The sequence below is a fragment of the Corvus brachyrhynchos genome, unplaced genomic scaffold (assembly GCF_000691975.1).
Source record: "Corvus brachyrhynchos isolate BGI_N302 unplaced genomic scaffold, ASM69197v1 scaffold281, whole genome shotgun sequence".
Lineage (NCBI taxonomy): Eukaryota > Metazoa > Chordata > Aves > Passeriformes > Corvidae > Corvus > Corvus brachyrhynchos.
In genome coordinates, this window is record NW_008236509.1 from 5,729,344 (window position 1) to 5,745,182 (window position 15,839).

A 15,839-nucleotide genomic window follows, 5' to 3' on the forward strand; every position below is an offset into this window, starting at 1 on the left:
ATCAGGGCTGGAAAGCATGAAAGCTTCCTGATTATTCAATCAATTCTGAACAGGATGGAGAAAGTATACAAAGAATGACAACATTATGTCTGGGTGATGTAGCTCTGTCATAGCTGAAGATTACCTGTACTGAAGTCACTCAACCACTTGTGGAGATGTTCTCCCACGCAAGCCTGGTAAAACCCCTTGAGATGAAACCAAGAAGCAGCAGTAGGCCTCTCTATTCCACCCCCCACTCCCCAGAAAAAGAGGCAGAGCTGTAATAGAATTAAAAAATAATTCCTCAAGTTGCAAAATTTCACGAAGTTACTTAAGATCACTCAGCATTTTTTACTGCCTTGATGCACCATTACCTTCCACTCTGTTCCACCCTGTATGAATGCACATAAAAGGAAGATGAAAGAAATATTAGCTGCTGATACATGACTATGGAGTGCCTGGTAGACTAGAAAGGTTGGCTTTTTCTAGAAGAGAAAATGACAAGCTAACTGTTCTTCTTATGACCTTTTTACTATGCTATCATAAGTATCCATGGTAACATGACTGCTCATTCAAGCTGGTACGTAGCATCAAAATAACAATAAATACAGATTTAAATGAATGTGATTGAATAGAATGTGCTGCCAGGTGTGCTGAAAAGGATACTAGAGCTGGGACACAGGAAGTCAGAAATAAATTATTTTGTTCCTTTTTGGCTGTGCATATCACCTTTTCTTTTTTTTCTTCTACCTCCTTTCACTCTCAGTTTGCTATTGAAGGTTGTAATTTATTAATTCTATTTGTATGCCATGTGAATATCTTATTAAGGGACAATACTCATTTTAAAAAGCCTTCCATTCATTTCAAACAGTGAATTTCTGTTTTCTTTGATGAAATACAAAATTACTCCTCAATAAACAGCTGAATGCAATGACTAACCAGTTAAAACTATGGCAATTTTTATTTTATGCTTGTGATGTATAATGTAGTTTCTGGATGCCTTTCATAAGAGCAGAGAAGCACATAGGTGACAAAATTTCTTTCTTGTAATGACCATAATTCATTCACTTGCAGACAAGTTTGTTTGACTGGGGTTTTGGGGTATTGTGGAGAAAGATTACTTCTGCTTACATGTTATACTTTCATATGATTTACCATCAGATGAACTTGTGTTAAGGAAGGCAATTATCTACACACTGCAAACATCTTTAAGCAATGCTGATTTATGTAATTTACAATTAAGATCGGGAGAATACAAACACAGGAAACAGGAAAAGGGTATTTATTTCTTTGAAGATCTTGTCCTAGTTTTAGGTGATGAAGGGCTTATAGAAATGACGTTCTAAATCCTAATCTGGAAGCTATTTCTGCTCCTACTTTGATATGGGGTGAATGAACACCTAATTGAAATAGTAGCTTGTGTGTTCATTTCTTGCTTTGCAGAAATGAATAGGGACAGGCTGCTCTGGGGCTTGACACCTACTTGGAACAGCTCCTGCCTCCTGTCTTGTTTATATTCACATCACATAAAGACACTAACTGCAAAATACTGGTGATGTTTTTACTGCAGCTTTCTCTTAACTTTTTTTTTTTTTTTTCTTCCAGGAACGGTTTCTCGGCCATGCCCGGCTGTCACCTTGGAATGAGGCGCCGGGCATCACATCGTAATCCCTCCTCGGCCGCCCCTAAGGGGCGCGTCCTGGCCCAGCTGGCGGGGCGCGCTGGAGCAGCCGGCGGCGGGCTGGCTCTGGGCGCACGGCACCAGCTCTCTCTGCCTCGTGATATCATTCCCGGAGCTCAAATCCGACTCGGCGTTCCCTTCCTCACACCGTCTGTCTGTCTACGCTGAGGTAGACACTTCCGCAGCGGGCGGGAAGCTCCCTTGGCGAGGCGAGGCGCCGTTGGAGGAGACGGGGACAGAGTCGGTGTGAAGACCAGTGTGAGGAACGGAACAAACGGAGGAGGGCCAGTATGAAATTCATCACTGCTTATTACGTGCTGCCTCTCTTTTCTGCCCTGGTCTTTGGCACTAGGTGAGTACCGACAGCTGTTTTCCTTAGAGTGCTCTTGCTTTGTTTCGTTTTTCAAATTCAGTGCTTTGAAGAGAAATAATACAGATTTCAGGTTTTCCTGGGGTATTAAGTTTAGAGCAAAGATTGTCTCTGAAAAAAATTCCTGCTCCTGATCGTCTCAATATTGAATGTTCTCTTGGTGTTTTTTTAAGGTAGGGTTTATTTGTTTGTTTGGGGGGGTTTGTGTGTGGTTTTTTGGTGGTGGTGGTTTTGGGTTTTTTTTTGTTTGTTTGTTTGTTTGTTTTTGTTTTTATGCTGGGAAAGAGATGCTCCTGTATAATTCGGCCCACAGCTTGTGGGATGTAACAAGACAGTGACAAATATAAGTTTTATATATAGAGAGCAATAAAACCAGATAGACCCTATTTCATTGTAAAGAAAGGCAAACAGCTGAAACTGAGAATAGCTAACGTTTTCCCTTGTAGAGTGCAAAAAAAAAATTAGAAACACTTGAACAATCTCGTCTCAGTTAAGATTCTATATCTGAATATAGATCCGAGGCTTACTTTTTTTTTTACTGTTAATATGTTGTAGTGTTATGTCAATGCCAGTAAACCTGTAAAAAGTTGCTGCAATCTAGAAGAATTCCTTTCTGTGAAAGTAAGAAAATATGAACAAAATCTATTGCAGCTTAAAAATAAAACCTGTTCTGACTATGCAGTGTTCTGATAAGAGAATGTGTTTTGGTTACTTGCTCAGAGATAGTATAATGTCTATGCTGTCGGTATAATATGTTCAGCAAAGAAAAGATGAAGCTGAGACACCATATCCCCTTGTCTTGATGTACACAGATGAGAAATTAATGTTGGGTACACAGCAGATCTATTATGACACTGCTCTCTGTTTAGACTGCTCAACTTCCAGTTCCTTATCAGTAAATCAAGCCCCCACATTTTGACTGTGGTATTTCTCCGCTGTGTTAGAATAGTAACACAGATTGAGTAATAAATAGTAATGAGTCTATAAAGCATGTTCTTGGAGGATATATGAATGTACATTTTCAGGAAAATGTGATTTTTTTCCTTTATGCTTGGTCTCTTCTTGTAAAATGGGCATCAAAGCAGCTTTTTGCAGAAGCACTGCATGTTTTAAGGCTTAATTGTTCACTGAGATGTAAAAAGAAAAGAAAAAAATGTGTGCCTGGTACATAGTAAAAGTAAGGGACAGTACGAGCTACATACACAGGCAAATAATAACTGAAAATCTCTGAATGGCAAAATGTCTGAATGAGGGGGAAATCAGGAAATTGCTTCAATTATCCAGTAACTTCCTTACTTTAGAATGGGTTTTTATTGGCACAAGAGGGGTACTTTTTTTGGTAACATTTCTGGTTAGGGGTTCCACAGTGCTGGTCCATATGAACCATGCTGATGTGCTTTGGAATACAGCACTTGGAGGAATAAATTGTGGTTCAATTCTTCTGATTTAATAAAAGGTCTAAGGAAACTTTCACTAGCAGTCATGTTAATTAATTTGGATTAACAATTTTATGCTCAATAAAGAGTGATGCATCCTTGGAAGAAGAATTAAAATGGAGAGGAAGCACCAAACCAGCTTTTGCAGATGCAGGTTTGTATCTTGCATGAGCTTGTGCAGATTAACCTGTACTGAAAAGAAATACAGAAAGCTTAAAGACTGCTTGAACATTCATGGAAGTCAAGGTATCTAGTGTAGAGCCCTAAAAGTGAGTCCTTATCTTCTTGAGCAAATGGTATGAGAAATGAAACATAGCTAATTCCTGATAATTATTAAAAAAAAAAAAAATTCAAAGCCTTCTTCACCTTTCAAAAAATAGTCAGAAAGAATATCAAGAAGTTGAAATAGGCATGTGGATGCTAATTATGAAAATTATAATTCTGAGGAGTGTGTATATTTTCATAAGAGTACTACTATATTGTGGCCAGTGTGATGATGATTTATGTTCTTATGTAATTAAGGGATGAAAATGATCAATGTGAGAGAAATTCCAGTTAAAATTCCACCCAAGTACAGTATGTGTTGCAAAGTGAGTTTTGGTACCAGATTGGCTATCCTGTTAAAAAAGGAGACTGGAACTCTGTTGGAGATTTATAAAAGTCCTGGGCTACTCTCTTCAGCACTCACTTGATTTTTAACTGGCTGTGTAGAAGATAGAGTAATTTTTCAACGGCACATACTGGAAGTTTAAAAAATGCAATGCTATCAACATGTCATCCACTGGAAAGAGATTATGCTTTAATCTCCTTCAGCAGAAGGCAGTTCTGGCTGTGGCAGTTAATATTTGTTGTAAACATATGGCTAATTCATTGGTTGGACCTAACAGAGTAGGTTTGCAGGACTAGTTTTGCTTGCAAAAAAGCAGGGTCCAATATCGTGCTGTGTGAAATTGCTTAGCTAAGGCAAAATATTAACTTTGCAGGACAGAGTTTTTCATCATGAGGATTTATTTTTGTAAAAGTTCGTACTCTATTTCATACATTGGTGCTGAAATCAGTGAACACAGTGCTTGTTGCAGAGGTGGACTACTCGTGGATTTTTTGTTCCTTGTTATGAGGTGATGCCATCTTTTTTGCGTCATGTCAAGGTCATAGTTTTGAAAGATCTCAGCATGTCTTCAAGCCTAATTGCAAAGAAATATGAATTGATGAGTTAAGCTACGTTAAGGCAACACGTCATCTTTTCTTATTAAATAACATTGTTAAAAAGAGGAAAATACACAGCTATCACCTTTATTTCATAATTGTATGTAACTTCTAAACTTGGTCTAAAGTCACACGCGTGCATCAAATGCCTATAAAATTACAGAAAGTTCATGGTTTTGAGAAGAACGATCTTTTCTGCATTATCTAAACTGGATTTCGGTATGGCTTTGAGACACAATGATAAGTCTTAATCATATTTCGGGTTGGTTGTAGTGCCAAAGAGGTCGTAAGATTGAATTGAATTTGTCTATCCAGTTAAATATGTATCTTTTGACGGCATAAGTAAAAATTTCTGCTCTAAAATCAGTCTCTCAAAATGCAAGGTGCAACATTCTTGAAGGTGAATTTAGCTTGGTAAAAATTATGAAATTTGTGTTTTCCTGTCCATTTTTGTTTCCTTTGACATTTCGATTTTGGCAGATTTAATGTGATAGTTTTTATATGTTGATTTTTTTCATACGATGCTGAAGAAAATACAGGATTTTCATATGACATCAGAAATGAGTCTCACTACCCTGAGAGTTCAGGGAGTAGACACAGTGTACAATAAGCTCAGGGTCTTGTTCTGTGGCCACTTTGCATGCTTTTGTGGCCCCAATCACCTGAACAGTCTGACTGGAATGCTGCTTGTAAAAGGGAATCTTACATGAAGGCAGTCATTGGGGTCAGTAATAGATCTGTGGTCCAGATTATCTTGTCTAGTGAGACCTCCCTACTTTTAGCCAAAAGGACAGTTTTCTGAATATTATTTGAGCATTACTATTGAAATGCTGTACACCAAAATTTTTTTGTAGAAGAAGCTTGGTGTGAAACAGGGCTTTCCTTTTTTTTTTTTTTTTTGTGACAGTGCATGCCTTTCTGTCCACTTGTGAAATATGGCAAGCATACAAGACACTGAATAATTTGATTGAAGTAGAATGCTTCATAGCAGAGAACAGGACCATAAACCCAACAAGATGCACTTCAATAACAATAGTAATATTTCTACTACAGGAACTCATTAAATGTATGTACAAAGAACAGGGCTGTAAAAGAACTTTTTTCAATTGTAGAGAAGTAGCTGGTGGTAATTTTTTTCCTAAAAGTACAGTTTATTGTCAGTCTTACTACACTGATGTAACAAAGCAATCTGTAATACAATGGCTTCAGAAGAATGCATCTTCTGTCATTTGTACAAGGATAAAAGTAGTGTGTTCATTTCAAGTTGCTTAATGAATATACAGGTGTTGATCTGGTGTATGTCAACTGTTGGAAGTGATAAAAATATGATGAATTTCCTTATTAAGCTTGAGAATGGTTGAGCTTTCCTTGGATGTATTTTCAAGGTCAGCTATGTTCTTTACATTTGTTGGGTTTGGTAATTATTTTTTAAGGGATATGAAAATAATTTTTTCCCTCCTTTCAGATAAAGGTGTGTAAATGACTCCGCCTGGGACTTGAGGAGAAGATAAAGAGAAACATATCTGATGTTACTGTACTGGCATGGAGTGGGAGAAAGTCGAAAATCCTTGTTTCTAGTTTTTTAAGATCTTTTTGGTTTTAAAAACACTGGGCTATAATCAGATGTTGAAGGAAACTGTTTTTCATTTAGACTGATATGAGAGTAGATGGAACCCTTCTTCTTTATAGATTTTGGAGTGAAGTATGAAGCTCATTGAATGTTAATGCTCTTGGCTGTAGCCATGCCATTGTAACATTCTCTCTGGCAGGTCGCCAGAACCAATTCTCACACATGAAATCTCAGACTAAGGTCCAGTAGTGTCCCTCCTCTTCCCCACAATTGAAGATTAATTCTGCTGAGTGGTAGTAGGCTAGTTCTTTAGGAGGAAATATGATACGGTTTTTTTCTGTAGGTTCTTAATATGCTTTCTGAATTCTTTCAGAAATGCAGGGGTAATAAATATAATTTTTCTCCTGCTTAGAATTCACACTTCTGTTGTCTGAATTTTCTGGGCCCTGAAAGCTTTCTGATTTCTATCAATGTGGATGATGATGCTTGTTTGGTTAATGGCTTGCTAGGATTTATATCTGAGGTACAGAAGTAGTATTTAAGATGTGACTTGTGGCCATTCTATACCTGAAGACTATGTGCTTTTGTTGTGACTGTGTTTAAGTATAATGGGTGCTTAAACCAGTGGTGCAACTCCATAATTTCATGGAATGTGTTTGGCTCGATGGCTTTTTTTTGATGACTTATAAGAAAGTGCCTAACACAGCAAAATAGAAGCTACTTGCACTCTGCTGCCAAAGGAATGGAGAAAAATGCATTGGCGATATCGATGGTGCTCCATATATCTAAGATCATGAACCTAAACTAAAAATACAGAAAGAAAGTCTCAGTTTGGCCAGAAAAACTAAAAATAGATTCTTTTGTGATGTTGGAATTCTGTTTGTTATGCTATGGATAATGGATAATTTCTGTCCAGGAGACTTGCCATGGAGTTACTTTTGACATTTTAATGTGTTCTTTGTTTTTAGAAAAATTAGAATGCTGACACTTTCCTGTGTCTCATTTATTAATTTACAGTAAGGACCGAAGATAAGGATATCTTAACCTAAATTGTAATCCCTTTTTTAGTGAGATTGTGAGCTCAATATTATTTTCCGTATTTAATAGAAAACTGTTCACAGACAATATTCCTTATGATGTACCACTCTGCAGACAAAGAAATCTCATTTATGCCACTTGTCAAAGCAGTGTTTCTTCCTATTGTCTAGTTTCGCACAATGGGTGCACCATCTGTCTTGTAAGGGTCAGATTGTAAATATTCTCTATATGGAAGTCAAGTAATATATTTTTCAGAAAGCCTGGAGAGTTTTCATACCATCCTTCAGTCCTAATATTGTGCAAAGGTTTAAGATGTGTATTGTTATATTTGCTATTTCAAACTTATTGGAGGGCAAGTATCTTTTAGAAATACTGAAGAATAAATATGAAATTTCATCAAATAGCAGTTTTTATGTGCTACTATGATTTTCTTTACTCCCTTTCCTTACTTACTCATCTTACCCTTTACATAATTCCTGTGTTTAATGTTTACTTTTACTGGTTTTTATCTTAGCAATATTTTTGTAGTGTTCTCTCTTAAGTTTCTGCTGTATTTGTAGGTACAAACAATACTTCAGTCAATCATTAGAGAAATCAATACATGAATCTTACAAGCTGAAGAAATAGGTGTGTACAGAATTTCTTGATATCTTACTTGTTGATATTGATTAATAGCTTCTATGGAAAAAAGTAGAGAAGTGTCAAAAAATTCTGGTGTCTTTTGTCTTCATATGCTATCCTAGGAAGAAAAGACTTGTTTGCTGCCAGCTAGTGGATATTACCCAAAGTGTTTATTTTTCCAACCATTTACATATTCTTGTTGTCATTTATGAATGGTCGTATTTTGTCAATTTGTGGTCAGTTTCCTTGAAGGAAATAGGTAGGTTTTCTTTGCATTTGCCAACTGTGACAATTGAAGCTGGTTGAAAAACAAAGTAAACCTACTTTGGACAAATTGAAGCACTTAGAAAATGGAGCATATATTTGCTGAGTCACATCTAATTGCAGAACTAACACCTTTGCCTTTTAGTTGGAGATGGAACTGCAGCAGAATATCTTTCTAATGTCTCCATATGTGATGGTCTTCCAGGCCATCACACTTCTACCCATGACATTGCTGCTATGCTCTTGCTTTGACAGCATCAAAACACGTTCTATGCAACAACAAGGCAAATAGGGATTTATGATGGGACCCAGTCTCTGTAATTTCACCATAGTGAAATGACACATAAACTAATCATCAGTAATTGTTATGGGTGTTTATATAGCTTGTTTTGGTAGTGGGAGGGGAAACAAATTACCTGGTGTAAGTGGTAAACAAAATAGTTTAGACATGCTTTATACTGTTGAATTCTCTAGAGTTGATACACTTCTTCAGATGATTCTGTGTTTTTGTTGTTATGAATGACTGTAGAAGTAGAAGCTCTGACTTTGTACCTCAGAACTGCTTGGTGAACCAAGAGTAGCAATAAGCCCAGCAATTACACTATGCCCACCTTATGTGTGTCATCCTCATCATGTTTGAATGATTTTGCAGCCATGTGTTTGTTTCAGGCTAGTCTGTGGCAGTAAACATGGGGAAAAAACCCTGAGATTTTACTGAAATGTGGAAGAGAAAATAAAAAAATATGTGGAAAAATTGAGCTGACAAGACTGAAATGCAGCAGCTGTGCTCTGGGTAGATTGTTAAGGGTTTCTTCCTCCTGAGGCAGTGTAATGAAACGTGTGCTTGATGTGCAAAGAGAGACTGTCTCTCTTGAAAATGGAGAACAAAAATCAATTTTTATACTGCTTCACTTAGGTTTTTTTATTAAGAAATATTTTTCAGGATGGGGTGAAACTCAGCAAGGGTGCAAATCAAAGAACTATGTTTAGGTGTTTAGTAGCTGAACCTTTGAGATGCTGTGCTGAAACTATTAAGTTGATAATTAATTGTTATTTTCAGTGCCAAAATGCCCAAAATAGCCACTGTATTCTTACTACTTATCAATGGCTGGCATAGTCCATCAGTCATGCTGTACTTCTACCCCTCTGATCTGTGGAGAGTACAGAAGGTCCTGGCATTTCTTCCTCTGAAAATAGGTACTGTTGATTTTTTGTTGGTTTTGATTTGTTTTCTTCCCCCTTATGTGAAGGGAGCCAACATTTGCCAAGGGACCAGATATTTTTGAGAGGCTTAATACCTATAATCTGCAATGGATTTTCTTTCAAGTGAGATGAAAGAATCTAATCTGATTACTTTTGAATTTCAGAAGGGGAGAGGTGGTTGACTGCATTAACCTTTTGAAAATCTGAATGCAAACAAGAGCTATATTCTTCAAAAGTTAGACTATTCTCTAGGTGCTGTTGGGTATGGGGGATACCAAATAGTCGTGATTGTTAGGAATCCATCCTGACCTCTTTTAGAAAGTTTAGCCTTGCAGCTGTCTTCATTTTACCCTCAGTCAAGGAATAAGATTATTTGGCTTAACGCAAAGGGTAATGTTGGGGTAGCTCAGCCCACTCTATTGGGCCAAGACCATGGAAAGCCAATCAAACCAGGGCCATCCACTGGGTGGATTTCCCCACCCATGACAGTGAGTCGGAGGGCGGATCAGAGGATGTGACTGAAGTCTAAGTCGCCTCCCCCTGGGTGGTTCCTGGGGTCAGACTACCTCCCCCTATTATGGAAAGTTCTTTGTTCTTTGGATGTTTATTGGTTCCCTGTCGTGACTCCCGCCTCCCTTTCTTCCCCATTTGTTCTAGAAAATTATATCCTCCCCTTTGTCTGTATCCCATTGGTTGCTTCCCTTTTCCCCATCTTGCTCCATCCCCCCATAAAAAGCTGTGTCCTGTGTTTCTCGGGGCCTTTGCTGGTCCCGGGACCCTCTTGCAAATAAACCTGCTGGAACCCACACCAGAGGCCCCTCTCTGTTCCCTTGCCTCCGGGCTGACGCGAGCCCTGATACCGGCTGCCTGTTGTGTCTCCTCTGAGGAGGAAGCAGCATGCGCGTCTAACCTGCGCCTCGCTTTTCCACTGAAGACGTTCTGAGGACGTTGTGGAAGTGACGCTGCGTTCCCTCTGACTGAGGGCATGCCAGGGCTCGAACATTCGAGCCAGCCAGCATCAGGGTAAGGCTTGGGTAATTAATCAGTAACCATGGTGCCTCAATGACAGTGAAATGAAGGAGGGGTCAGAATCCATTACAGCATTGCTGCTTTCCTTCTGTTTCCTTCATTAAGCTTATTTAATGTTGCATTCAGTGCAGCCTAAATTTAATTTGATGAAAAATCAGTCTCAAATACAGTTTTCTGTGAGATCACTGCATTCATATATGAATATATATGCATTCATGTATGAAAACAAACCACTGTCTTCAAGTGCATAGGTAGTGAACAGAGACTCATCTGCTTTTTTGTTTACTTGTAAAACCACTATCTGCTCTCCAGTGTACAGATGTGCTGTATTTGGCTCAGGAAAGTTTATGAAAGCAGACATTTAATTTAATTTAATGTATTTCTTTACCTCTGTTCCTGTTTCAAACATCCTAGTTCTTTGCCTAATTTTGACTCAGCTGAAGCTCCTTTGGCACAAGGGCAGATTGTCATCTGTTCCTGGGCACAGAAAGAATTAATTTTGCCCCTAATTCAGTACCTTAGTGGGTACTGAATGGGTGTTACAGTAGTTGCAAGACACCTAGTGTCCCAGGTTCACCTTTAACAACTCTAGTTTATTTATTACTTGAATATTTTAAGCCTTTGTTTTAAAAGTTGCTTTCCTTTTGTTTTTATTAATGTTTTCTGCTCAGAGTTGTTCATAGGATATTGCTAGCCCTCTGCATAAATACGAGTAGGGGAAATACCAGCACTCGTGAAATTAGTACTGAGCTTAATAGTGGGCCTTCTAATATGCAAAAGTGAAGAATGCAGCCACGGCAAGGCTGTATTTCCATTTCTCTTAGAATTCAACAGACAAGTAAAAAAATTGTATGTATCTGTCAGTAATTGGGTGTTGCACGTCAGAAGGAAGTTGCGCATCATAGCTGAAGGATGTTTCTGTTGAAAATTGGATCTGGATATTTAACGTTTAGATTGTGGCAGGATCTGTGCTACTGAGAAAAGAAGAAAACAGTACTCCCCATATAAGAGCCACTATCTGAGGTCAGTGACTAGACTTCAGTGTAAGAGTTATGGTAGTCCTTTCCAATGATTAAGAAAGAAATGCAGTACTGTGTTTCAGAGTGGAGCTGGCTCCGATCATCAGCTGGCACTGCAAATTTATTCCAGCTATGGATCTGCCCATTAACCAAGTGAAGACATTTTTTAATTGTGAGCATTGTATCTTTTGTCAGTTCAATGAGCATTTTCAATACTTTGATCCAAATCAGTATTTACGACTTGATTCTAAGGCTGAGCTGCATAAGAACAGCCAGTGTTTAATGTTGTGCTGGTTTGGCCAAATTTAGAAATATATCCTCTGAGAGAAGGCAGGTTACAAACCACCAGGTTTGGGAAAAAAGAAACTTTTTCCTCAAAGGAAAGTGAAAGAGATAGAAACAATTTATTTAACAAACACACGGGAAAAGGATAATACTGCTAAATAATAAAATCTCTCGCAGTGGAGAAAAACCTGGGAAAATGTTAGAGTCCTCCCTTTGGTCTCCCTCCTCCTCGGAGCTGGGACTTGGCCCAGGGCCAGGCCCTCTGTGCTCAGTGGAAAGTCCTCCCAATGTGTTCTGATACAGAAGCAGTCCAGCAGAAAAAGGGAAAAAATCTGAAATTCCCGGAAAAACAAAGTTCAACTCTCTGGAGGGAAAAAAAAAACAAAAAATGGCTGAACAAGCAAGCAGGGTGCTTTCTCCGCTCCTGCTCTCCCAGCCACAGAACACAGAAGCCAAAAGAAAAAAAATGCAGGGAACAAGAGTGTGTTATCTCAGTCTGCATCCTTGAGGGTTTTTTTTCTTCCCTCTCTGCTCAGGCTCAGTTTAAAAGCATAGAAAGGTATATATACTAATTTCTGGGCATAGTGCAGTGATAGGGAATACAACATCAAGTCACCCCAAGACAAATGTCAAACATGAAAAATAATGTTATGTTACCTATTATTTTCAAAACTGAACTAGCCCCTTTGAAATAACAGCAGCATATAAAATGGAGCTCCCTCCAGACTTCTTGTGCAAGAATATGTTCTAGTCTTTGTGAAGGTTTCCACCCTTCCAGACTGTGTTCATTTGGTGTGATATTGATCACTCTAGTACCTACCTGACACCTTTCTTACTCAGCTGCATAGATAATTCAAAAAGGTTGCATATTTCTTCTTCAGCAAGCAGATAACAAGGAGGTAGATAAGAGAAAATCAGGTGTTTATATGGAATATAATGATATCTAATATCTCTCTTCTAATCTCTCACTGTCTTTCACTACTAAGGAGTATTTGTGCTAAGAGTGCACTCTTTTTTTAAATAAACTGTACTAGCTGAGTCTGTTTTTGCAGATGATGCTTTTTACTTTTATCTTAAGTGTTTGCAAAATCTAGAAACGTTGGGCTGTCAGTATTATTCCTTTAAGCTAAATCAGTGGGAAAGATGGTAAATGCTGTCGGAGAAATCTAAGCAGTTTTATTAGAGCTGTGCTTTGAAGAATAATGAGCAAAACTTTTAGAGAACAAGGCATCGGAAGTTATGTTATTTAAAAGCAGATAAAAAGAAAATTATGTCCACCTTCTGAAACAAAAAGGCAGGAAGATACTATCTGCAGAAATTAGCTGAGGAGCAGAGAGATGCTGCATTTAAAATGGATTTTGGATCAAACCTACCTACACAAAACCTCATTTTGGGGTAGTAGTTACTCCATGACATTTTCAATGCTTTATTTGCAGTAATGTCCCAGTATGCCTGCCTAGGTGAAGCCAGGTAAGAATTCTTTTCTTTGGGTATTGGTTTAAGATAATTTTAAGGAAGACATACTAAAAGGAGTTACCTCCTCTTTAGTTTTAACTAATCCCTTTCCAGCAATAAGGAGAAATGAATACCAGTAGATATAAGTGAAAAAATAACGCTTTACTAAAAAAATGAAACAGCAACAGGAAAGAATAACAGTAATAACTAGTTATAAAATTTCTGAAATCTCGAGGACTCCCTGGGAACAAAGAGAAACTCAAAATGGTGGAGTGACCCTTTCTCCAAGATGGTGCCCTCCACAGAGAAACATGGGTAGGGAGATGAAAGGAAGATGGTGGCAGCTGCCTCCCTGCCTTGTCCGCCCTTATCTCTCTGGCTGCAGCAGCTCCATCAGCTAATGTGGCTGGCACTCTCCAGCAGCTGGTACTCAGTCAAGGGCTAGAACTCATGGAGGAAGTTCACCTTTCTTTCAGCAGAAGACAGCAAGGTAGCTGGCTGGGGTGATTTGGACTCTGTGCCTTCTCACTTTGGCCGGGCATTAGTGGTGGGCTAGGATGACTGCAGGGAGCGGGCCCGATACGGTCCTCTTGGCACGATGCCATGGCTTGCAGATAGGCACTCACAGAATCTGGCCCAAGGCAGTCCATGACTGTGAAATCCACCCTCTCAGGAAAAAAAAATGCCGGGAGCAACCCCCTCTGAAAAGAAACAGAAGAAAACCCGGAAGGGAAGCCTCTGCTTTGAGAAGAGCTACGAGGCAAGAGAGAGGTCTGGTTGGGCAACTCTGACTTTTAAAAAGCCTGGGGCAATCCCCCTGGCCTCTGCCCGACTGTTCCGTTTTCCGGGTGCAGGGTCTTAAAGAGACAGTAGTAATTTTGGGCACAGGTAGATATGGAATGCAATAGTTTTGGGTTATACAGGACACTTTGTTAATGGTAGTCAGTGTGCATTTGCCTGCCTATTGTGTTTCTCAGCATTACACTAAAGTCAAAACCCACTCCAACTGCATGCCCCACCCTTGCACACCAAAAACTCAACTCAGTCAGAATGTCACTGTAACAGTGGTAAGGAAGCAGATACCTCTCAATTAATTTGTCATGAAACCTTGTGCTATAGTTGAAGGACATAGCTTTACTGAGGATGAAGTCCTTTTCAGAAAGCCTTTGCCCACCTGAGTCAGAATTTTTGAGGAGTGTTACAGGGGAAGTCATATGGTTGAAATTGTGCCTTTCCAGGTACTGATGTATCTTTGTAGGAAATGTTTTCAAGAAAACCTGGTTTTCACCATCTTTATCTGTACTCAACTCTATACACTTTCTCTGTCTATACTCAGCTAAAATGTTGTTGACATTGATGAAAGTACAGTCAGATACCTTGTGCTTTTCATGGGCCTTCCAGTTGAAGGGCTGAGTACATTAAAATTAATACTTCTATCAAGAAACCAAAAAATTGAAGACACTGAAAACAAACCATGCCTTCAACCACTACATTTTTTAATACTGAGCAGTTAAAATTTATTCTCCTGGGGGAAAAAATTAATATTACTAACTTAGAAATTTTTATTAAAATTAAGAATATTTTATTTTGTTAGTGTAAAATGTAGTATGAATATATTAATTAGCTATTTCTTAAAAACAGCATTTCTCAAGGGATGTTTCTGCTGGAGTTAGAAGAATTATAGGAGAGAACTGAAACTATTTGAACTGCCCTTGTTTTCGCTGAAGATCATTAGTAGACTTCAGATTGACAGTATGTGCAACTTTCTGAAATATATACTGCTTACTACATCCTTTTCACTTTATGTCTTTTTGTATATGCACAAGATAGTGTTGTATTTGCAGCTTTGGATCTTAATATATGTTTCCGGATTTTTGTGCTAAACTTTGAGTAACAAGGGACTTTTTAAACTGAAAAATCGACATGTAGCTTTTCCAAGTTTTGATAATTTGATTCCACTGAAGTAGGCAATAGTGAAATAACAGGTAATTTACATTTCAAAACAAAAGGCTTATTTTTACCATCAGGCCTAAGGATCTTTTTCTCTTGAGGTATTTCTATTGGGAAATTCAATAGGAAGCTGAGTTACCTGACTTTCAGGCTGCTTTAAAACCCAGAAAGGACTGACACCAACTCTTCTAATCAATCCCAAACATTTGACTGTTCACTAGTTCATACTGCAGCCACTGGTTTAAATCAGTGGATTGAAATAGTTTAATGATAAGTGCTTTTATAAAACACTAATGCATAATGTTTTAGTGAAATGTAATTTCTGATGAAGTTTAGTGGTACTAGGTTGCTGTTCAATAGCTTAGTAAATATTTCTTACAAATGAAGCAGTTTTGCATCATTTCATATGTGGTGACATCATCCAACTGATCAGATGAGATTTAGAGACATTTTAGATTAAGCATATAATTTTCAGGACAAATACCGTGTTACAAAGAATCCTGTTGAGGATATAAACTACTTAATTGTTTTTACTTAGCTGGTGTGTTTGTAGCTGTTTTTAAAACATTATTTTAAAATTATCCCTGCAGTTTTGTCATTTAAAAATCATATTCCTTATAAGCCATGGTTGGGGTTTTTAGGAGTTCTTAGTTTTTTTCTGTTAAAGGAATTTTCCCCCATACTGTTGCTAGGGGAACAAATGACCAGGTTCTTAAGAAGAACAAAAGACATG

At 38.2% G+C, this 15,839-nt stretch overlaps 1 protein-coding gene across 5 annotated transcripts in view; it reads left to right on the forward strand.

The window, feature by feature from the left end:
* Positions 1 to 1,648: 1,648 nt before the first annotated feature.
* LUZP2 (leucine zipper protein 2) overlaps positions 1,649 to 15,839 on the forward strand; it is a 204,438-nt gene continuing 190,247 nt past the window's right edge. Inside the window, exon 1 of one of the 5 annotated variants that reach the window (XM_017726390.1) lies at positions 1,649 to 2,012. In XM_017726390.1, coding sequence (XP_017581879.1) covers positions 1,951 to 2,012 — 62 coding nt within the window. In that variant the 5' untranslated portion in view covers positions 1,649 to 1,950. Of the gene's footprint in view, positions 2,013 to 10,062; positions 10,392 to 15,839 lie in introns of those variants that run through there. The other 4 variants (XM_017726389.1, XM_017726385.1, XM_017726386.1 and 1 more) reach the window with 4 other exon arrangements.